We start from the raw sequence: 21,619 nt of genomic DNA on the forward strand, positions 1-21,619 counted from the left end.
AACATTATCACAGATTATAAAATATCAAGTACCAAAATGTGTTTTAAACACTTCTAAAAAAAATGTTTAAAACATAGTTTTAAACGTTTAAAACGTTTGTAAAAAACAAAGCCTTGTTTTTTAAACGTTTTAAACAAAGTGTTTTAAACACTTTTGTTTTAAACATGCCAACGCTGCTCTGAGGACACCAGTTAATGAAATGTAGGGGTATGCTGGATGGAAATTTTTTGGTCTGTATATGAAATTTTTAAAATCCCCACATTTTCCGACCAAGTCGGGAAATTTTCGGATTCCTTACCTGCTCAACGAAAGAGGTCAGCACATAAAATGAGAATTTTCCCATTTCATCAGTGTGATATTTGTAAGAGAGGAATGAGAAGGAATTAGCCCCAAGGGACATACTCTATATAAAATTCCAGTGCTTCAAAAGATGTCACTGGAAGTTCCAAGTATCACACAAATTATATAATGTTTATTACCACATGTGATATCCATATGCAATAGTCACATTTACTTAGCTTGAACATTGCAATGCATTTTTTCCTTTTAAATCACAAACAGAAAAAGTTAAGGTTTTGAATTTCCAATTCTATTTATATTATTTAAAGAAAGTATTTTGTAGTATTTAATTCCTACACATTATGCAGACATTTCACAAAAAAAAAGTCTAATTCAATCAAATTTTTGTTCTTCAACAGCCACAACTATCTTGAAACATTAATATTTTTTTTATGTATCCAACAGGTGTCGCCATGATTGGGGCTATGCCAGCAGTCTATGTTCGTCATGAACGAAGAAAAAAAAAAGACAAGAAGAAATCTCGCCCACACATTAATCTGAGTTTTCATCCTAAGAAGCTACCACCATCTCATGGTAACTCTCCTTCCCATAGCCGTGCTGGCAGTGTAACACCAAGCCCCACGCACAGTCCCCATCAGTCATTTCCAGAAAATGAAGAAGACGAAGGCCTTCAGGAGCTTTATGTGTGTGGAAGAGTCACACTTCTGCATCTTGTCGTCATATCGTTGCTTTTAGGTGGTATCATCCTCATAGTCGGGCTGGTACAATTTAAACCTGGTGCAGACGCGAATGCAAACCGGTACTATATAATTGGTGCTGGAGCATTCCTTTTAGTTATTGGCTTCATTCTCATTATTCTACGTTGCTGTGTAATTCCATGGCAAATGAGACGACTGCAGCAGTTACGGAAAGAAGACTCGGGAATGTCAGCAGTGGCAATTGGCATCAACAATGATGCCGCAAAAGAAAAGACTAATGAAACAAATGACAAAACAGATCTAAATGGTCAACCGTATCAAAAGGAATCTGATGGTACCGTATTAGACGGAACAACAGTACAAACGGATAATAATCCTAGTGTAAGCATTGAGATGGCAACATCGCTTGAATCTCATGAAACTCTTCCGTCTATGAAGTCCCCTTCAGAGCACGATGCTCTGATTAAGAAAAGTACCTCAAATCTTGGCACAAGCTCTACCTAAGAGTAAAAAAAATGTCAGGTGGAAACTACAAGGGTGTACCAATGTAAAAATCACATTGAACTCAATCAATGAACTTCCATTATCTATCTTGGCAGTTGCTTCCATTTTTTTCAGTCTGTAAAACTATCAGAGAATGCAGTGAGTGAGTGAATAGAATTTTTGTTATCTTTATAGATACTCCAATGTGTATTTTGAAAGAATGTGATCAACATGTGTTTATGGTTTGAACTGAATTTTGGAAGCACACTCGTAGTACCGAAGTATATGAAAAAAAAAGACAACTGAATTTTGCTATGACTCCATACTATACTTGTCTACTATATACTGTACATATATGCATATATCTATCTATATATGATTTACATTCTTACTTTGCCAGAGAGCTTCGTATGAAGAATCCTTAAGTAATTCATTGTTATGTACCTGTGTGTTTACAAACCTATATCAACCACAAACAATTAAAGTTAACTGCAAAACTGATAATCCCAAAATGTTTAATTCTAATTTGGATAATTAGAGAATATATTTAGCAAAAAAAGATTCATCATGTCTTAAATTTTTCAAATTCTAATATTCCCAACTTTTCAACAGAAAAATGGTTCACATTAAGCATCTCTATAAACAGTGCCATATTATCACATCCAGTAAATTTACTTTTCTTATAATGGACTTGCTGAGCATGATGTCACCAGAGCTAGCATCCCGGACGTATGTTTCCAAACACACTTTCACATGGCGAAGCCCCTGTGCTTCGGCATTGCAAATTGATCGCTAAGGTGTGACTTGTATTACAGTGACAGCAGTTAAAGAAACAGAAAGATGTGTATCATATATCAATGTAAAGACTAGATTCTGGAGAATACCTGGATATTTTACACATTCCTCACGGATAAGGGGTTAGTGAAGAATAAGAAAATCAGATAGTTTTTCAAGAAACATGTCAACAATTTACTATAGGAACATCGATATAGCTAGTCTTTACACTGATATATGATAGAAATCAGTATTTGTTTCGTAACTGCTGTCACAGTAACAAGCAATACCTTTCTCCGATCAGTTTTCACTATGTAAGATATCTTCATATTTTTTAAAAAATATGGGCTAAAACCATGAATGTTCCCAAGGCTTCAATTTTTCATGCATTTCCTAAAAAATACTCAATTTTCTTACGTTATTTGTTAATGAACCCCTCATCTGTAAGCAATTAGTAAAATATCTGTTTTATAACCAGAATCTAATCTTTACACTGATGTGCATTACATCTCACTATTTCGCTTGCTAACGGCTGTCACTGTAACAAAAGTTATCCCTTTCCGTTACGTTTTCAATGTGAAAGGATACGACAAAGCGGGTTGCAAGTTTTGTTTGGAAACATACATCCGGGACCCTGGCTCTGGTGATGTCACCACTTAACCAGTCCATACTCATGTAATTGATTCCCACGACATTTACCACAATATAGCGAAACATAAAAAATGTTTAATGTACTATAATCAGAAACACAGTGTGTAGCCTAAAAGTAGACCACTGATATCCATACATAGAATTTTCATTCAGCATACTTTACAAGTTAAAGCAAGTGTTAAAAGAGGTCTCCATTATCTTCTGCACATATCTGGAACATGTCTTATTCTGTGACTGGCAAGTTTTCAAGCATTTTACCAATTCTAATCTGGATTGTGATGGATGTTCATCCTCAGTTCCTCCACTTATGCGAGCTCCTACATAGTCTTTGGTCCAAGGAGTCCCATATTCGATTCCTGGTGGGAGCTACTTGAAAGCCACAATAGTGGACTCTGGTCTTGAAAGACAGGAAACAGAAGCGATGTGCTGACCATGCATCACCCAATGGAAACTCCCTACCAGGTATTGACCCTAAACAGGCTATTTTCATCACCTTTCTTTTTCATATCATGCAAAAAATGCATATTTGGATCAAAAAGATTTTTTAATTACATAGTGTTTGTAGTTTGTGAAGGAGACAGTTAAGCAGACTAGTTGACCTCACCTGCCTCTTACACATGGTTGTTAAAGCTCCAGGAACACACAAATTCTAATGGGTTCTATTGGGTTCCACATAGGACCGGAACCTTTATTCTTGCACAATTTAAATTCGGTCCAAGTTGTATATTGCTTCATTTCAATGCAGATCTTAGACCGGATTTAAATTGATCCAGAAAAATGTTCCTGATTTAAATTGATCCAGAAAAGAGATTCCTCGACCATATTTAAATTCATCCAGAAAAAAAAGGTTCCTGGATCGAATTGGAATACTTTAAACATAAAAAGTAGTGATGGGCACCATCGACTAATTTCCACCATCGACTAATTAGTCGTTAGTCGAAACAAAATATCGACTAATTAGTCGAAAAAATTAGTCGACTACTTTTTCGACTAATATTAGTCGAATTAGTCGTTCGACTAATATTAGTCGAAAAAGTAGTCGACTAATTTTTTCGACTAATTAGTCGTTCGACTAATATTAGTCGAATTAGTCGTTTGACTAATATTAGTCGAATTAGTCGTTCGACTAATATTAGTCGAATTAGTCTTTCGACTAATATTAGTCGAATTAGTCTTTCGACTAATATTAGTCGAATTAGTCGTTAACGACAAATATTAGTCAAAGTGGAACTATATATTTTTCTTATTATTTTCAAATTCCTCCACTCTTGTGCTGAGCTGAGCCAGGCTAAATTGGACTGTTTATAAACGAATGTTTACACACACACACACACACACACACACACACACACATATATATATATATGAAACAAAAAAGTAAGACATTAGTTGTTATTGATTTGTGCATTATAGTCGAAATATTACACCTGAGAAAATTTACCAGAGTATTGCGAAACTGTGTCGAAAGATCATGCGCCGCTATAATTGGTTTCGTTCTCTAACGCACCAATGCGACGATTACGAGATGAGAGATTATAAACCATTTTTTTGACTGAAAAAGCAGGGTGCGACCGTTAGTTAGAAGAAACTCGGGACAGGGATTAAAAAGATTTGACTGTCCCAAAAAATGTGGATGTCTGGTAGACTTGCATCAATTGTTATAAAACTACCTGAGTACAATTACCAAATATGGCAGACTGGAGCCTGCCTTTCTCTGCGAACAACCCATTCATTTATGCAAGGACGAAATAGAATTAATTATATTCGTAAATTTTTATAGCTTCACATTAAAACGTATCATAGTTCTAGGAAAAAATGGCCCCATTGCTGACGTGGCTGGACATGAAGTTCTTTATCAGTCGAACCTCTAATTCACTCCTTTCCTAACTAATAAAAGTTGAACTTTTATTATTATTTGAGACTCTTTAATTCTACGTTTATACTCATGTAGGCTCAATGGGGCAGTATAAAATATGTAGGCCCCAGCATATAAATCCAGCGATCTATTGATTACAAAATGATAGTGTAAGACAACGCATTGTCATGGCAGACTCGGTGGACGAACGTGTTGAGTTCTGGATTAACGAAGTTACCACCGAAAGTTCCTGGTTCAAATAAAATCCATATCTTTTCATGACACTTTGCGATAGTATCTTCATCAAAATTCATCTGATCATGACTCATCCTCATCGTCGCGATTAGCCAAAAGTGGCAGAAATGCAATGCTAATTATCAAAACTGCAAATACAGGCAAAATTCGACACAATCCTTTAGAGTAATGAATATTCATTGATAGGAAAACAAGGGTTATAGGGAACGGATTGATATGTACCAAAAAATGTTCGTTATAAAGGTAAAGTGCTCCCCTGTGCTTAGCAACACGCCATAAAGGTGTATAGGGGGTGTGGGGCTAACGCCCCACACTTTCTCGATCCGGTCGTGAGTGGGGGTGATGTGATCAGCATCACGCCCCTGATCGCCTTTACCCCCCAGGCCCCAGGTACCCATGTCATTCGACGCTGGGTGGGCGCTGGGGCCGCTTCCAACGTTAGAAAGGTTCCCGGATTTGAACCGGCTGGGGAACGCACCCCGGACCTTTTGCAGGGTGGTCAGACGCGTTACCGACTGAGCCACCGCGGGCACAAATGTTCGTGATTATAATCGAAATATGAGGGAGTTAAGTATGGATTTATAATTGTGAAAAATGGCACTTTCAAGCAGCTCATCTTACTTAATAAAATGCATTTGGCCTACACGAAATTAATTAACATTTCATAGTTGGAGGGGGTAAATGACCCCATTGCCCCACCCCTTGAGTATTAGGCTGGACATGGATGTTCTTTTTGATCAATTCGTCCTCATCGTCGTGGTTACCCAAAGTGACATACATCCTCTATCTTTCTTTATTATTATCCTCATTTTACATCGCTTTTATGCCTCTTTAGGCTAATCGGGATGATGAGAATGAATTGTGATTACAGGAAATGGATGAGTGGAAACTTACAAGAAACACCCATGTCCACCACAGGATTCGAACCCGGAGCCGTAAAAGGCGTGAATGTGAATGAACCACCCTGCGCGCTCTGCCACCGATGTTGCTGGCAAATTTGTACCCCATAAGGGGCAGAAAGGTAAATTAACATCTAGCGACTGCAGCAAGTTTGAGATCGTTCTGGACAGCGTATATTTTAGTATTTGCCCCACGAACATAATTAATGTTTATTTTCAATTAAATTAATTTTACCTTACCTTGCATCAGAGCTGGTGGATTGTAAACTCTCTTCTTATATTCGATCGGTTTTTTAAGTTTAAGAATATTTCCATTCCAGTAAAATGCATTTATCATAAACCCTCTAATCCATCTGAAGGTCAGAAATGGATAGTTTTGCTTTTAAAATGTTGCGGTGTCTTTCTTGCACCAACAATGTGCACTGGCCTGTGAATACCAAGAAACTCTCGGAACTATGAATGTGTATCCCTTCAGAGAAAACAAAAATAGCGACATGAATGACGGTAGGCATCGCCCCCTGGAGGTAGGGGGGGATAGAGCTACAGCAGGGTCAGCTTTCCCTTTGCATACCAGCTCTGTCGCGGCATCAAGAGATAAAAGATTCCAGTCACTGACCTTTCCAAGAAATACCTACCTGCTTTGCTTCCCTTCTTGACAATAAGCCCTCTGCTCAAGTAGTCGATTGTTCGTCTGGAAATGAGACATGTTCGGTCATTTCGACTAATATTAGTCGGAATGTTCCCGACTGAAATCAGTCGAAATGTTTCCGACTGAAATCAGTCGAAATGTTTCCGACTAATATTAGTCGAAATGTTTCCGACTAATATTAGTCGGAATGTTTCCGACTAATATTAGTCGAACGACTAATCCGACTAATATTAGTCGAACGACTAATTCGACTAATATTAGTCGAACGACTAATTCGACTAATATTAGTCGAACGACTAATTCGACTAATATTAGTCGACTAATTTTTTCAGTCGACTAATTTTCATTAGTCGATAATTTTTTCGATAGTTTTAATAATCGACTAATCGACTAATATTAGTCGACTAATGCCCATCACTAATAAAAAGGTTCTTTATGATCCAGAACTCATTTACACTTGCTGATTTTTCTCTCCTGGATGGTAATTGAATTTATTTACAATTCCTGGATCTTTAACCACCGTGGGATTGTACATTCTAATGGGTTCTGGAACCTTTTTTCACGCAGAATTTAAATTCTGTCCAAGTTGTGTATTGTTTCATTTCAATGCAGAACTTGGACCCTATTTAAACTGATCCGCAAAAAGGGTTCCTAGACCGTATTTAAATTGATCTGCAAAAAAGGCTCCTGGATCATATTTAAATTCATCTGAAAAAAAAAAAGGTTCCTGGACCGAATTTAAATACTTCAAACATAAAAAGGTTCATTATGGTCCAGAACCATACGCTTGCTGATTTTCTCACCTGGACTGGAATTGAATTTACTTAAAAGTACTGGACCTTTAACAATCCTGCTCCTATGCCATCACTGAGTACATTCAGAAGTATTTAATTTCTGCACATCAACTTTTACTTTGTGAAAATCAATAAAAGTCTGAATATTCACCGCTCTTTACTGTATTCCAAAAATGAATGGAATAAACTTGCAACTAATGCATAAGTACTGGGAATTTTTAAAATATTACAACAAAATAAGACAATTTCTATTGTATTGACATGACTTATGTCAAATTAAAATAATTCTATGAGCTGAAAAAGTAAGATTATAAAGGTGTGGTTGATATACTTTATCTTATATATTTGTTAGCTAATGTTTGAGTAAACGCTAATCATAAGAGTAAATTTCTTCAGGATTCATCATACAGTGTAAACAAAAGCTTTTTCTCCTGTGATAAATCCTAACTATTAGCAGGCTATGTTTGGAAAACAATTGCATGGTAGTTTACAAAAATTAACTTATTCCAATGATGCAATGGAGGTAAAAACTTATTGCAAATATATCCTTAATATTTACACTTCCAAGTTGTTAATGGAAAAAGAAGTCCATGAATTGAGGGGTCTAGTGAGAGAGGGAGCTATGCCACAAATCGTGAAATTTTCATTTTTTGCCATTTTCAATCTTCTCCTACCATCTGTCAAGTATTCTGTGAAGGTACAACCATGTGGCATAGCTCTCGCTTGTTCTGCAGCAGATTTTCTGAGTTCTTGAATACGTCCTCATCAGCATTTTGAGTGAGAGAAGGAGCTATGCCACTTACTGATGGTGTCTGCAATAGAAGTGGCAGAGGTTGTGTTGCAGTAACCGGTGCTAGATTTAATATCAGCCCTGAAGTTAAAAGATCTCATGGCAATAATGCCTTATATTCCTCCAGTTTTCCATGGTGTTTACCAAAAACTAAAATCCACAGAAACAATGGACAGTGAAGATCCTCCAGAAGACATATGAAGTTGTCTTTATGTAGATTATATGTAACCCTGTGAACATGATTTACACTCGGGCAAAAGTATTTAAGCCTTGTTTAAAGTATTTGATGTGCTAGATTGATTTTCCACATGGGTATACTACAACAATATCCCATACATGTTCATAATAAATGGTATTTATATTGAAATTCATATTTTTCCTTTTGAATAATTTACCTAACAATATGTTCAGAAAAAAAAATACCCTTTGTTGTTCAAATTATGACTCAACGCAATGCTTTAGAAAACTCAATTTATTTCCATTTCTTGTCAAAGTGACATAGCTCCTTCTCTCACTAGACCCCTCAATTTATTCTTGACAAAAAATATTTTATGAACTATGCATGAAAAAATTAATAATCGAATTAAATAATTTAGAAACTTTTGTATTAAAAATAGTAGGATTAAGTTAGAAATTTAGTTTCCAGATCATGGCATAGCCAAATTGTTGAAAATTCTTTTACATAACGTTTCGCATATTATGTTGTGTATATACATATATGGAGCCTCAATGTACTTTTTCAGGTTCATAACACTTTTTCAAGAAGTTTGCAAGAAAATTTCTTTGTCTTATAATTGTATGTAGATTGTACCCTATTTTCTAACTACCTTATATGGACATTAATTTATCATTCCCATTTTTTGAATGTATCTATTATTTTCCTACAAATTTACATAACTTCAAACTGTGGGATTGTCATATGTTTAGATAAAATAGTAATCAAAATGAAATTTGTACACTATACATGTGTGTGTGTGTTCATATATTATACAAAAAAAATCACTTTTCAGCACAACAAATTGTTCATTAAATTTATTTTAAATAGACAATATTTTAGCAACTTAACACATGTAAGATCATCACATCATGCTTATTGTAATAAGCATGTTGTACTTAAAATAAAAATACTTTGGAACTATTTTGTTTTCTCTTTCCGGAAGAAGCAACGATACATGAACAACGGAACCCAAATTTTACATTAATTTTTCTTTTTGTCCCAATCAAGATGAACATTATCAATTTCCATGGATTTTCCCACATTTTAAGTTCTTTCATTTTGGTTGTAAAATCGAGGTTTCACTGTACTGATTCTTTTTCTTGAATTACTGGTTTGTATTGAATATTTCTTTCAAAACAGTAGAATTTGTACGAGGCAGAATCAAATGAAAACCACAATTAATTTTTTTTTCACTATTTTAATGCAGGGATAATGTTTGATTGTACATTATTTTTCTATATAGTCCCCTCCCAGTTCAATGCACTTATGCCATTGGATAGGTAGTGCTTCGATACCGCGTGAGAAAAATTCTTTCGGTTGACTGTGTAGCCACTCGTGCACCGCCGATTGGACATCAGACTTGAACCTCTGCACTCCAAGGTGCTCCTTTAATGAACCAAAGATGTGGAAATCAGATGGTGCCAAATCTGGTGAGTATGGCGGATGTGGTAGGTACTTAAAGCGTAGGTCATCGATGGTTTTCATGGTTGCACGAGCAGAATGAGGACGAGCGTTATCATGTTGAAGAAAAAACCTGTACTGAGCAATCCCCTTCGCTTTGTGCATATTGCTGGCCTCAAATGGTTCTTGAGAAGGTCGGTGTAGGTAGCACTAGTCACTGTCGTATGTGGGGGCATGTAGTGTTCCAGAATAGGACCTTTCTTATCCCAGAATAAAGTCAACATGACTTTCCCTGCAGAGGGCTGGCTGCGAAACTTCTTTTGGTTTCGGCGAAGACGAATGTCGCCATTCTTTGCTTGCACGTTTTGTCTCCGGTTAAAATGGTGCACCCAACTTTCATCCCTGGTGACAATGTGAGCTAGAAAATCCTCACCCTACTCTTCATAACGCCTCAGCAGCTCTTGACATGCGTCAACCTGACTGACTTTCAGTTCCTGCGTCAGCTTTCGAGAACCCACCTGGCGGACAGTTTTCTGTAGCGGAGTTCGTCATGCACTATGTGTTCTACTGAACCGAAGCTCATATTCAGCAAGGAAGCCACTTCAGCCAGGGTGACATGCCGGTTTTCCTGAATAAGCTGATCTGCTGCAGCTATGGACTCCTCTGTCACAACTCGCTGAGCCTGACCCGGACGGAGAGCATCAGTCAATAAAGTCGTACCTTCTGCGACTTTCTTGCACCAATCGTAGACTTGCTGCTGTGACACACAGGCGTCCCCAGACTTTGTCTACATTCTCCGATGAATATCAACCAGTTTCACACCTTCACTCCACAAAAATCGAATAACTCCACGCTGTTCCTGCTTGGTGCAACTGTGTAGTGGTGCCGCCATCTTGAATCAGCTGTTACTCACATCCAACCCTACCTACCGGCACTGTTTCGTACTACCAGCTTGGAAAGACATCAAGGACTTTGTCTGCAAATTTCCAAATGCCTAGAAAGAAAGAAAAGATTTTAATGGCACTTTTGTGGTTTTCATTTGATTCTCCCTCGTATATTCTACACTGGGATGAGTCATTCTGTAATAGGACATGATATTTCACCGTACGGCAACAATATCGGCCAACATATTAGTACTTCATATGCTCATATCTCTATTAGAAAAATTCGCACTTTAAAAATGTCCTGCAATGTGGCCGTGCGGTCTAAAGCATCAGGCTTTAGACTCGGGCTATAGGGTGCATGCTGGTTCGAGTCTCCTGGGGGCAAGCGTAACAACTTTTCTCCTGAGATTTGGGCCAGTGTATGGGACTCATGGCACCATTGCACAGTGATCCGGAATGCGAGAAAAATCGGCAAAAATCAGGAGCTCGCTATTTGACCCCTAAATCAATACAAATGTGTAAGATTATCAATTTTAAGGAATAATTATTCACACTTTTGGTCCACAGAATTTACATGAGATTGATTCTTTTGTTTTTTTATACAAAAAGTATAATTTTGACCTATTTCAATGCACACTTAAAACCACAGTAAAACTAAACAATACACTTGGAAACCGAAATACATTTCTAGAAATAGATTAAATAATAACAAAAATAAGGATTATAATGATAGTAATAAAATAAAAACAATAATAATAGTAATAAAAAATGAGAAGTATCATTAAAATGAATTTATGCGCAATAAATGTTTCAAGCGAGGAAAACAGACTTCCTATCAAATCACTTTCAGTATAAATTAATATATTTTAAGGCATTAAATAATATTTATTTACTAGTTCCGATATCTTTCCTTCTTCCTTTAAATGTACTTTGGTTGTGAATGCGAGTTCCTTAGACGTATTTTCCTGGCAAAGCTCTTCAGTTTATCACCTATTATTTCTGTCGCTACTTTCTTCAAAACTGATAATCTGCTTTTGAGATTGCATAGAGTGAAGAAAAAGCAACTACAAACAACACATTATTTTAAAAGTCAACTGAAATTATTTTTAAGAAAATTATCTTCTTTTCAGCAACCGTTTTCATATCCTTAAAATACTTTACTGCAGCACCGCGACACATCAACACTAAAGGTCTTAACACAATCTTAAGTGAGATTTTTAAAATTTATAAAACGTAACACGAATAAAACAAATTATATCTTCATCAGATTTTTCAGGAATAATGTTTCGTGGATTTCTATGACACACCATCCCCATTAACCCGTAAGGACACATGAGTGGGTAAAAATGACCCAAAATATTTGGAAATATTTCTTTCACCTTTACCAATGAGTGTGCCTGAGGCGACCCTTCTCAGTACCTTTCCTGTAAACTCTTTCTAATGTCATGATTTTGAATCAGCTATGAGGCTTCGTTAGTTGCCCTCACAGGGCCGTAGAAACATCGCCTGTGTAAATTTCACCCACACGTACGCTCCTGCATTTCAGCTTGGTATTCAAACATGATCTTTTCTCTCATTTTTATCAATTGTGAAATACAATAAAGATGTTCAAATTTAATACAATCAGTTTAACCAATAAAGATATTGTTAATCAAATGTTTTAATGTAATTCTAACTCGGATTTACGAAATAATTGTTGCTTCTGGGTAATATTTACACAGCTGAGTCTTTGGGGAAAATTTTATGGAGGGTGTTGATGAAGGTTTTGGAAGGTGTTAGGGGTTGTTGGGGACGTTTGAATAAATTTCTGTTACACTGCACTACTTCTATAAGTATTAAGCATCAGCTGATAGCGAAATCGGAGATGACCTAATCCCCTAGCGCACGCACACATGACCACATTTGATTCAGAGTTTCCAGCTGACCCATTAACAACGGAGCACACGTTCACAAATAAGCTAAATTTATCAAAAAGTAGCAAAACTTTTCTCCCGTGCCATTTTCACAATACTTTAAAGTATCGTTTGCTTTAGAAATTGTCGCGGGAAATAGCAGTGAAAGATATGTTAACTCAAAATAATGTTTGTATTTTCAAGTCAAAAATAAAAACATTATATTTTATTGTAATTCAAATGTGTGTTCTTTTTCTGTGTATTACTGAGAACTTGTGAGTCTTCCTAGCACAATTATAATGTCCGACGAAAAAATAATTGCTACAACAAGTTTTAAAAATAAGTACAAAATATAGTCCGAAAATTCCATTTTCACGAACTGCCATTTTGAGGCCCGAAAACAAGAACAAATAATAAATTTAGAGAAATAATTTTTTGGCAGTTTCATGCCCCATTTAGTTGTTTACAGAAGTGGTAATGTTTTATCCCCTATTCTTGCCGACTTTTTTCGCATTCTGGATCACTGTGCATTGTCAGAAAATTTGGGAGCTACGAATGACTAGCATAACCTGGACATGGAAACCTACATCCATGACTGGTGGTTTGACGTGCTGACCACATGTAACTGGTTGGATGATTGTTCGTCCACCTCTGGTGGGAGTGAGGTTGGCACTCAGTAGATAGGACCTGGCCCTCAAGGACTGTTGCACCATAGGTAATATCTGAAAAAATTCCTTGGAAGGGGGAAGGGGTCATTAGCTCCTCTTGAAGAATTGGGATACTATGTAGACAATTGTATAGGGTCTCCCCGATAGCATAGTGCTAACATAGTCACCTTGTAATCAAGGGCTCCCAGGTTTGATACCCAGTGGAGGCACATCGCACAGGGGTTCAGATCCCACTTTAAACTGTAGGTCCAGTCCCGATTAGTCTATCTGTGCATAAAGTGGACTTAAACAAATCAAATCAAATTGTATACATAATTCTGTTAGGTACAAAAATTATTTATCAACTAGGAGAATTTCCCCCATCCCTCCATTTCAAATACTGCCACAGCACAATGGACTCGTGAAAGAAATACATTTTGTCATAGAGTCTGTAAAGGGTTTAGTACTGGTTCAGCAGAATTTCAAAAAGTTTGACCGTTCAGAATTTCATAAGTTTATTGTCACTAAACCTGATATCTTGAGAAAAAAATAGCTACTCTGAGAAGTACAAGTTAAAACATGTGTAGTAACAAATGTATTGTTTAGTAATGATTGCAAGTTTGGGAATTTTGCATTTAAGAAAAAAAAAACCCTGAAAATGTGTGAACTTTACTTTCTAATGTGTTAAATGTAGAAATGTGCATTATTTATTGCGGATGTTTGGTGTTCTACATTTTAACTTAAATTAACACACCTGCATCCCACATGAACTAAATGTATTTTTCCTGAATTTTCCAGAGTACTCAATGCACAGTACATTACATTATTTTGAAATTGCCTTTCCCTCATTCTATATTATTATTGTTATAGATGGAATAGGTTATTTTGCAGCACTCCATGGACATGAAAATCCATATGATGTACGATGTGATGAAATAGATGAAGAGAGACTCGCAAAGAACACCCATTTCCAGGCCGGGATTCGAACACCAGACCCTTGGAGTAGTAGCATGCTCTGCTAACCACTCCACCATGGAGATCTCCTTGCTAGATGTTGGATCTAGGATGATTGCACACGATGACTACGAAAGTCAGCACATACTGGAGAATACCAACATAATGTCATGCATTCAGTCTTGGATTTATTTTATTGGTACATTATATGATTGAAACAGAGCAAACATTTCATCATTTATTAATCAAATACACTGCTCTTCTTCGGTCCCCCTTGATCTTTCGTACATTCTACAATACACATTAACCATTACATCAGAACAACATTACAGGTACCTATATTGCAGGCAGATCTCATGAATATGAATTCATGAAGAACAATTCTGAGCTGCCGTAAGACAATTAAGTGATCCTTTACAGTAAAATTTCTCTACACCGAACTCAACTTTTATTAAAATACAAATGTGCTAGCACTCTTTAATTGTAAACAATTTAAATTAGTTTTCTTCAAAATTCAAAACAAAATATATTATTGACCACTTTGTGACTGTGTTAATACCACCATTTCACAACATTCCAATTAAGTAATTTAAATAAAGCGTTTCTGATGTTCACATATATGGCTGATACATAAAAACACAGAAGAATTTAAAAATAACTGTAAAGCTGCATAATGGTCAAAACATGTAAGGTATATTGACTAAATAAGGTTTTTATTAAAAAGATAAAACCTTTTCCCAGAAACACTAAAATTGCTTACTTACGATTCGTTTTAACTGTTTAGGAGGGGACATTTTACATTGCACTTTCGGGGCTGCTTAATGGGAGGGATACATAGTATGGAAGTTTTTATAAGGCTTAGACAACATTCACAAATCATTTTTTAAACCAGATGCACCTTTTAACCTAATACTTGTTTGAAAAAGTGACGCAGCATGATTCCAATGCCAAGAAAAGCCTGAAGAAGGGGAAAGTAGTTACCCCGAAACGTTGCTCTAATCAACACTGGACTACTCACTAATCGTAAGTAAGCAATTTTAGTGATTTTAGAAAAAGGTTTTATCTTTTTAATAAAAACATTATTTAGTTTGCCTCAAGTGAGTAATATGCATTCATGCTATTATGTGTTCACAAAAAGGTACATTGATGTTTCAAACCAACACACTAAGGGTTTCTCTCATGACAGGAGTTAAATCATTATAAAAACACATAAGGTGCGGAGGGGAGTAATGTGGGCAGCTGGCAAACAGCAAGGTATTACAGCAATGCCTTGGCTGGTCGAGAATTCCTACAAAACCTGAATCAAGTTGCATTTTGTCTGCTGCCACGAAGTTTATTGAAGAAGATTTCCAAATATAGTATGACATTATCCACCTCTCACATAGAATACAACAGCTGCTGTTTCATTAGAAGTTGTTGACCTGCTGCCCACATCACCTTCCCCCAACTTACCTGTTTTTATCACGTTTTAACTCCTGTCCCACTTTTGGTTAATTGCAAACATGGACCCTTACGAACTGGATGATCATAGCTAGCATGAACATTTGGCAAGGCAGAGCAGCAGCACACACGTGCTACATACCAAAATGAAACCGAACAAAATTTACTGGTCACTATTGTAATGCAACATGCATGATTGAAAATAGTAATTATAGCTATACTGGTGACATCATTCAAACAGGTGTTTTATCAGCCAGGTTAATTCCATGCTAGCGTCAAACATTTCGAGCACATACATTGTTCTCATCAATCAGGGTATGTTGAATTGGAGCCAAGCATAGAGTGGGAAGGGGTGGAGATTAGATTCTGCCCTGTGATTGGCTCGTTCTAGATCCCAGTGTTTTATTAGCGGATATTGTGCTTTTATGGAGAAGCGAGTGGGACTCACTTCTCCATAAATAGATGATATCTGCCAATAAAACAACGGGATCCAGAACGAGCCAATCAAAGGACAGAACCTAAGCTCCGACCCTTCACACTCACACATGTAACAAATCCAAAGTTCTTGACTTTTCCTTGACCTTTTTTTTCGTTTTTCTTAACCTTTATTTATACAACACCTACTTAGGTAAAGTTGGAAAATAGCAATTAAGAATATAAATATATATATAATGAGAAACCTCTATCAAAAAGCCAGTTAAGATGAAAACTGAAGCTGTATTTAACGAGAAAATTACACTTGCTTTATCTATTAATGCATCCTGGACTGCAGTTGGCAGACTAGCGAGGCTTTGGTGTCTGGACTTATGTGGTGCTCATGTTGGCGTTTCTATATATTTGTGATTGTCCCTTCATCCATCATATCTTACAATCATTCATCCTCATCTTTGCGATTAGTCAAAGGGCCAGAAAAGTTAAGTAAAATAAATTAAATCAATCAATCAGCCATTGTGATAGCAAAAATTCTTGATCACAAGTAAAATTTGACATTCATGACTGGTAGACACCATGTTACACTGGCCTCCAATTCAACACACCCTGATGATGAGAGCAATGCATGCGCTCGAAATGTTGGTTTCTAACATCAAATTAACCTGGCTAATAACCCGAGAAAACCTGTTCGAGGCACGATTGGTTTGTATAGTCACTGACAATTCTGGGTTGTAACGCACCTATCGAAAGTAAGTGGAGTCGTTACAACCCAGATATGCCCATGTCTGTACTATGAAAAGGACAAACACCAAACTGACAGGTATAAAACTAAATCACGAATCTAGACTATTTGGTAAAACAGCAATATAAATAGACACAATGACTAGGTGCAACAAACTCATACATATTTTTAAAAAAATAGCTGGTTGCTCTGAATGACACAATTGTTTTACACAAAGAATTGTTTTCTTTATCAGTCACTAATATGAACATCAGAAATACAGTATACAATACTGTTCTGCAAACACAAAGCAATTACCTTCCAAAAAAACCTTCTCTTTGCATAATACTACTACAATATTGGTGTTACTAATAACTTTTCATGAAGTGCAAAACCTCTTCCTAACCAATCCCTGTGAGATCACAAAAGCAACATGCCATATATATGTTCTAATTGTGACTACATATTCACTATATGTTCTAAGTACATAACCTAAAATAACAACTGAACACACATTTCAACTTCTTCTCCGATATATACTGTTGCGATTAAACAATACATACCATACAGTCTCAGAAAAAGTTATTTTCTTGGGTAGAAAGAGATAAAGTCCTTCTACTGCTTACAAACAACCGGAGGACAATGCAGGAAAAATTGACAATAATATGAGTAAAGTTTATATGTTAAAGGAGTATGGAACTATCTTATTACTGCAAGTACAAAATCAAATGTCTCTACAACGAAGGAAGTGTTATAAAAGGTATTCAGATGTTATTGCTTGATATTTTAAACACACAACCGTTACATTTGTTTCTTCGTAGTTGTCTTTTGGACAAATTTTCCTTTCTTTTTTTAAAGGAAATAATATTTCATAACTAAATAAATACAAAACAAGTAATGATTGTTTCATGCAAGTTATATTATACAGAGCTAGGGATGTGATGAAGCTGAAAATTTACCGATGCCGATGTACTCGCCAATGATTTTTGGAACCTATACCGATGCCGATATTTAACCGATTCCGATACATAAGATTATTCAACAGAAATAGGATGTTATTTTCAGCATGACAAAAATAAATTTGCTATGTATATTTCTATTGGATACATTTGCATCTAAAATAAAAGTGGTTATGTGAATCTTTAAGAAGAACAAAGATTCTCAAGAGATTTAACATTAGTACACAAGCAGTTCTTTGAAATTCAAAATGAATTCTTGTTCTTAATGTTCGAAATTTAATGCTGGCAGATTGAAATTCATAAACAGGTATGCCCAAGTATTTTTTTTCAATAAATCCTACAAAATTAAAATATAAAATTTATTAGAAGGTCAACTCTCAGTATTATCTGTACCGGTTTAAATATCGGATTTTTGCCGATGCCGATATGTCAATTTCTGCCGATTTTCATACATCTGTAATCGGCTTCGACACATCCCAATACAGAGCGATCCATTCAAGTGTAGACCGCTGCATCAGTCTTTGTGCTATTGTCAAGCAAGGCACTCACAGCTATTTGTCGATATAGAGTGTCGATGAAGTAAGCGTACAACTGTTTCCGTAATTATTTTAAAAAGTAATTTACTTACCAGATATATAAAAGATGTTCAAACTAGTCACCTTTGATGTGCACACATTTTTGATACATCTTTATTAAGACACCGACTAACGTAAGCTGGCGAGGGGACTAGAAACTGGTTTTTACGGAGGTCCTGAAAGTTGACACGAGACTGTGAAGTGATAAGGGTCCTTGTTTTGTATTGTGTGGTCTGTTTATTAGTCTGGCAACTATGAAGTGATAGGATGCTTGTTACATACTGTGTATTTTCTAGCTCAGCAAATGTTTTCTACTGCACAGTGTGTATTTATTTATGATTCGTATGTGTTAACTCAATTGGCACATGAAGTTCAAAAGCAATTTGAAACAAGATTCCCGAGTGTACATGTTCCATGTCATAAATAAATCACTATTTAAACTGGTTACGGAAACTTGCATGCTTGATTCACGGACAGTCTACAGTGACTCCATACAGCCGGAGTGCCTCGCCTGACGATAGTACAAACACTGATGTGGCGGTCTACACTTCAATAGATCACTCTGAATTTTAACACACAGGAGTTTCTTATCAATTATGCCCTCTTGCATGAAAATACACTAGTGTGTCACATGCACAAATGTAATGTCAATTCTTTTCAAAACGTTTCAATTAGGTCTAAGCCAATACTATTGCTGATGAATCGATATTGAAAAATATTGGTTGGTTTTGATTAACTGACACTTTTCCAGCACTTTGATCTTTTGCAACAATATTGTGTGAAAAATTGGATTTTGTGATTATACATGTATAATAAATATTTTAATATTCTGATGTAATTATTGAATATTTTAAAGCAAAATTCAATTGTTACATCTTCAAGAATCGGTATGAGTGGGAATGGGTATAAACATCAGTTCAAGTGCTGACTCAGCTCTAATATTAATATAATTAATAACGTTATAAGTGGTGAGAAAGTAGTTTTAAAAATTCATGCCATTTCTTCTACTATATACTATAAACAGAACAAACTAAAACATTTTTCTTGATGTCATATAAAAGACCCTTTGGTATTAATTGGTACTACAGAAGGACTGACGGGTAGGGGTATGGGAGTCTGACCCACCCCCTCCCCTGTTTTGGCTTATTTTTTATCCATTTTTCTATTCATAATTGCATTTGAAATATTTTTTTTTAGTAGCTGAGGCATGCCAATACACAATTCCTGGTGTGACCATGATTGGTATTTATGACATAACAATATCTATGTCTTAAGTGTAAGAGATTGCAGCGAAAAAAGTACTATTTGGCATATCGTACAAGCAACTAACAATTGTCAGAGACTTGACAAAAAACATAGAATGTAAAAGCAATATCACTATCTTTTAAAATTCGTAAACAATAAAAATATATTTTGGAATAAGAACAATTTCATTTCAAACCATACGTATGAAAGAGATGCTGGCCAACAGCTGATTTTAAAGTAAATAACAACAAATTCTAAAAATAATAATCATAGTGGCCCTGTTGTTTACTATACACAAAATTAACCTTCGTCAACATGAAATTTTACATTAAATGTAAAAATACTTATTAAAAAAATCTTTATCGTGAATATACATTGCAAACGTAGAAAAGAATACCATGATATAATTTGTGGCCAACGTTGTTCTTTAATATCTGAACATCAGTATAAGTGCCTATGTATTCTTGAAGGTGTCAACAATGACTGGCAATTTACCTTGATTACTCCTTACAACACCCTGTATGCTAAATGCTATATAAAACAAGGCAGCAACTGTATGCTAATTTTATGTGCCAAATCATTTACAATATAAAAAACAGAATGAATCTCTTGTTTATTCTTTTCAATTTCTGTAGCTCTATAAAGGAAAAAGGTTGTAACAGTCTAATTGCATTAATGCTATCGTTGAAAAATGGCAAGTTTTAAATACAATTTGGTAATGAATTAAATGCAATCATGTCAACAAATGGCAAGAATTATGCATGTCAAATATTTAGTTAAAGCTAACAAATAATACATAGAAGTTGTATGAAAAAGCATACAAATATATACACATTCGTTGAAAATATTTGTCTGTTGGAATGACTAAATGCTGAATTACACTACATACTCTAGATCAGAGGCTTGTTTAGGATTTCATCCTGGAAAACACAAATTTCTGCAATTACTCCATTTAGTGTGCAAGGAATTAAGATATTCTAGCCACAAAAATCACACTGAAAATATCACTTCCAGCTTAGGTTTACTTAACACAGCACATAAATCAAAATTATATTGAGAGATCTAAGAATAAAGGAAAGATCTTTGGCTTTCACTAAAGGTACCACCCCAGCAGTCACCTGAAATAACTCAGAGGAAATAAATTATAAAAACCTTACAACCTTACAATTAAAAGTTAGTTACACCAAAAATTGTGTTCCTATGCACAATTAAATGTTTATAGTGGTACACAATATACAAAACTCAAAATCATTTGCATATTACGACCTTTGTTGGAAAAGTTCAGGGACTGTGATAATATCAGGACAAAGGTGCTTGCTTTTGTTTTATTCAGAAATGGAACAAATCTTGTACAATCATGCATCCATAAAAATTAGTTCAGAGGCAACTTGCCAGATGGGAGTAGCATCCTTAGTAACATGTCCCATGTCCGGGGAGGATTCTTTGTTGAGAATTGATGCGAAAGGGGACCACAATTCAAATAAAGTTCTGAACAGATAGAAGAAGTAAACTGACTGATACCTTGAAGCATTTACAGTAGGTTCTATGGAGAAAAGGTTTGATATGAGCTACTATTATGATGATTCTGATTGGCCAATCGGTGGCATAATATCAGAAACTATTAGTAGCAATTTATTCACAAATATTGGCTGATACTTTACTGGAGTTTGGAAATTTTGTAGTGTCAGCAAAAGTACCACATGACACTTTTGGAGAGTCAAATTATACTGAAAATTATGAAAAATTGAAAGATTTCATTTACTTTACACCAGTTCTGTGTGAAAAAAATGGACTTTGTGATTAAAGACAACTATTTTAAAATTCTGATGTAATTCTTGAATATTTTAAAGCCAAACTGTGGTAAATTAATGGATATAATTGCAAAGCAATTCTTACCATGTCAACAAGGGAACCCACAGATGGAGGCCAAGGGTAGGGACTCCTCTCCCCCTGGGATATCTGGGGGAAACTTCATATAATTTAAATGGTGAAGGTGTGAAAACATGGACGAGGGATCTCATGAAAGACAGTGGATTAAGTGGGCTCGGATATCTGTGCAACGTGAAAAAGTACAAAAAGACAAACACCCATTCATTAATAAATT

The 21,619-nt window shown here is 35.7% G+C and overlaps 1 protein-coding gene across 2 annotated transcripts in view; it reads left to right on the top strand.

The window, feature by feature from the left end:
* Window positions 1–2,107, top strand: part of LOC145989910 (uncharacterized) — a 256,257-nt gene extending 254,150 nt beyond the window's left edge. For both annotated transcript variants that reach the window (XM_083125409.1, XM_083125411.1), the window contains one exon: window positions 745–2,107. In XM_083125409.1, coding sequence (XP_082981535.1) covers window positions 745–1,502 — 758 coding nt within the window. In that variant the 3' untranslated portion in view covers window positions 1,503–2,107. The remainder of the gene's footprint in view (window positions 1–744) is intronic.
* Window positions 2,108–21,619: the final 19,512 nt, after the last annotated feature.

The sequence above is a fragment of the Lepisma saccharinum genome, chromosome 7 (genome assembly GCF_977018435.1).
Source record: "Lepisma saccharinum chromosome 7, izLepSacc3.1, whole genome shotgun sequence".
NCBI lineage: Eukaryota > Metazoa > Arthropoda > Insecta > Zygentoma > Lepismatidae > Lepisma > Lepisma saccharinum.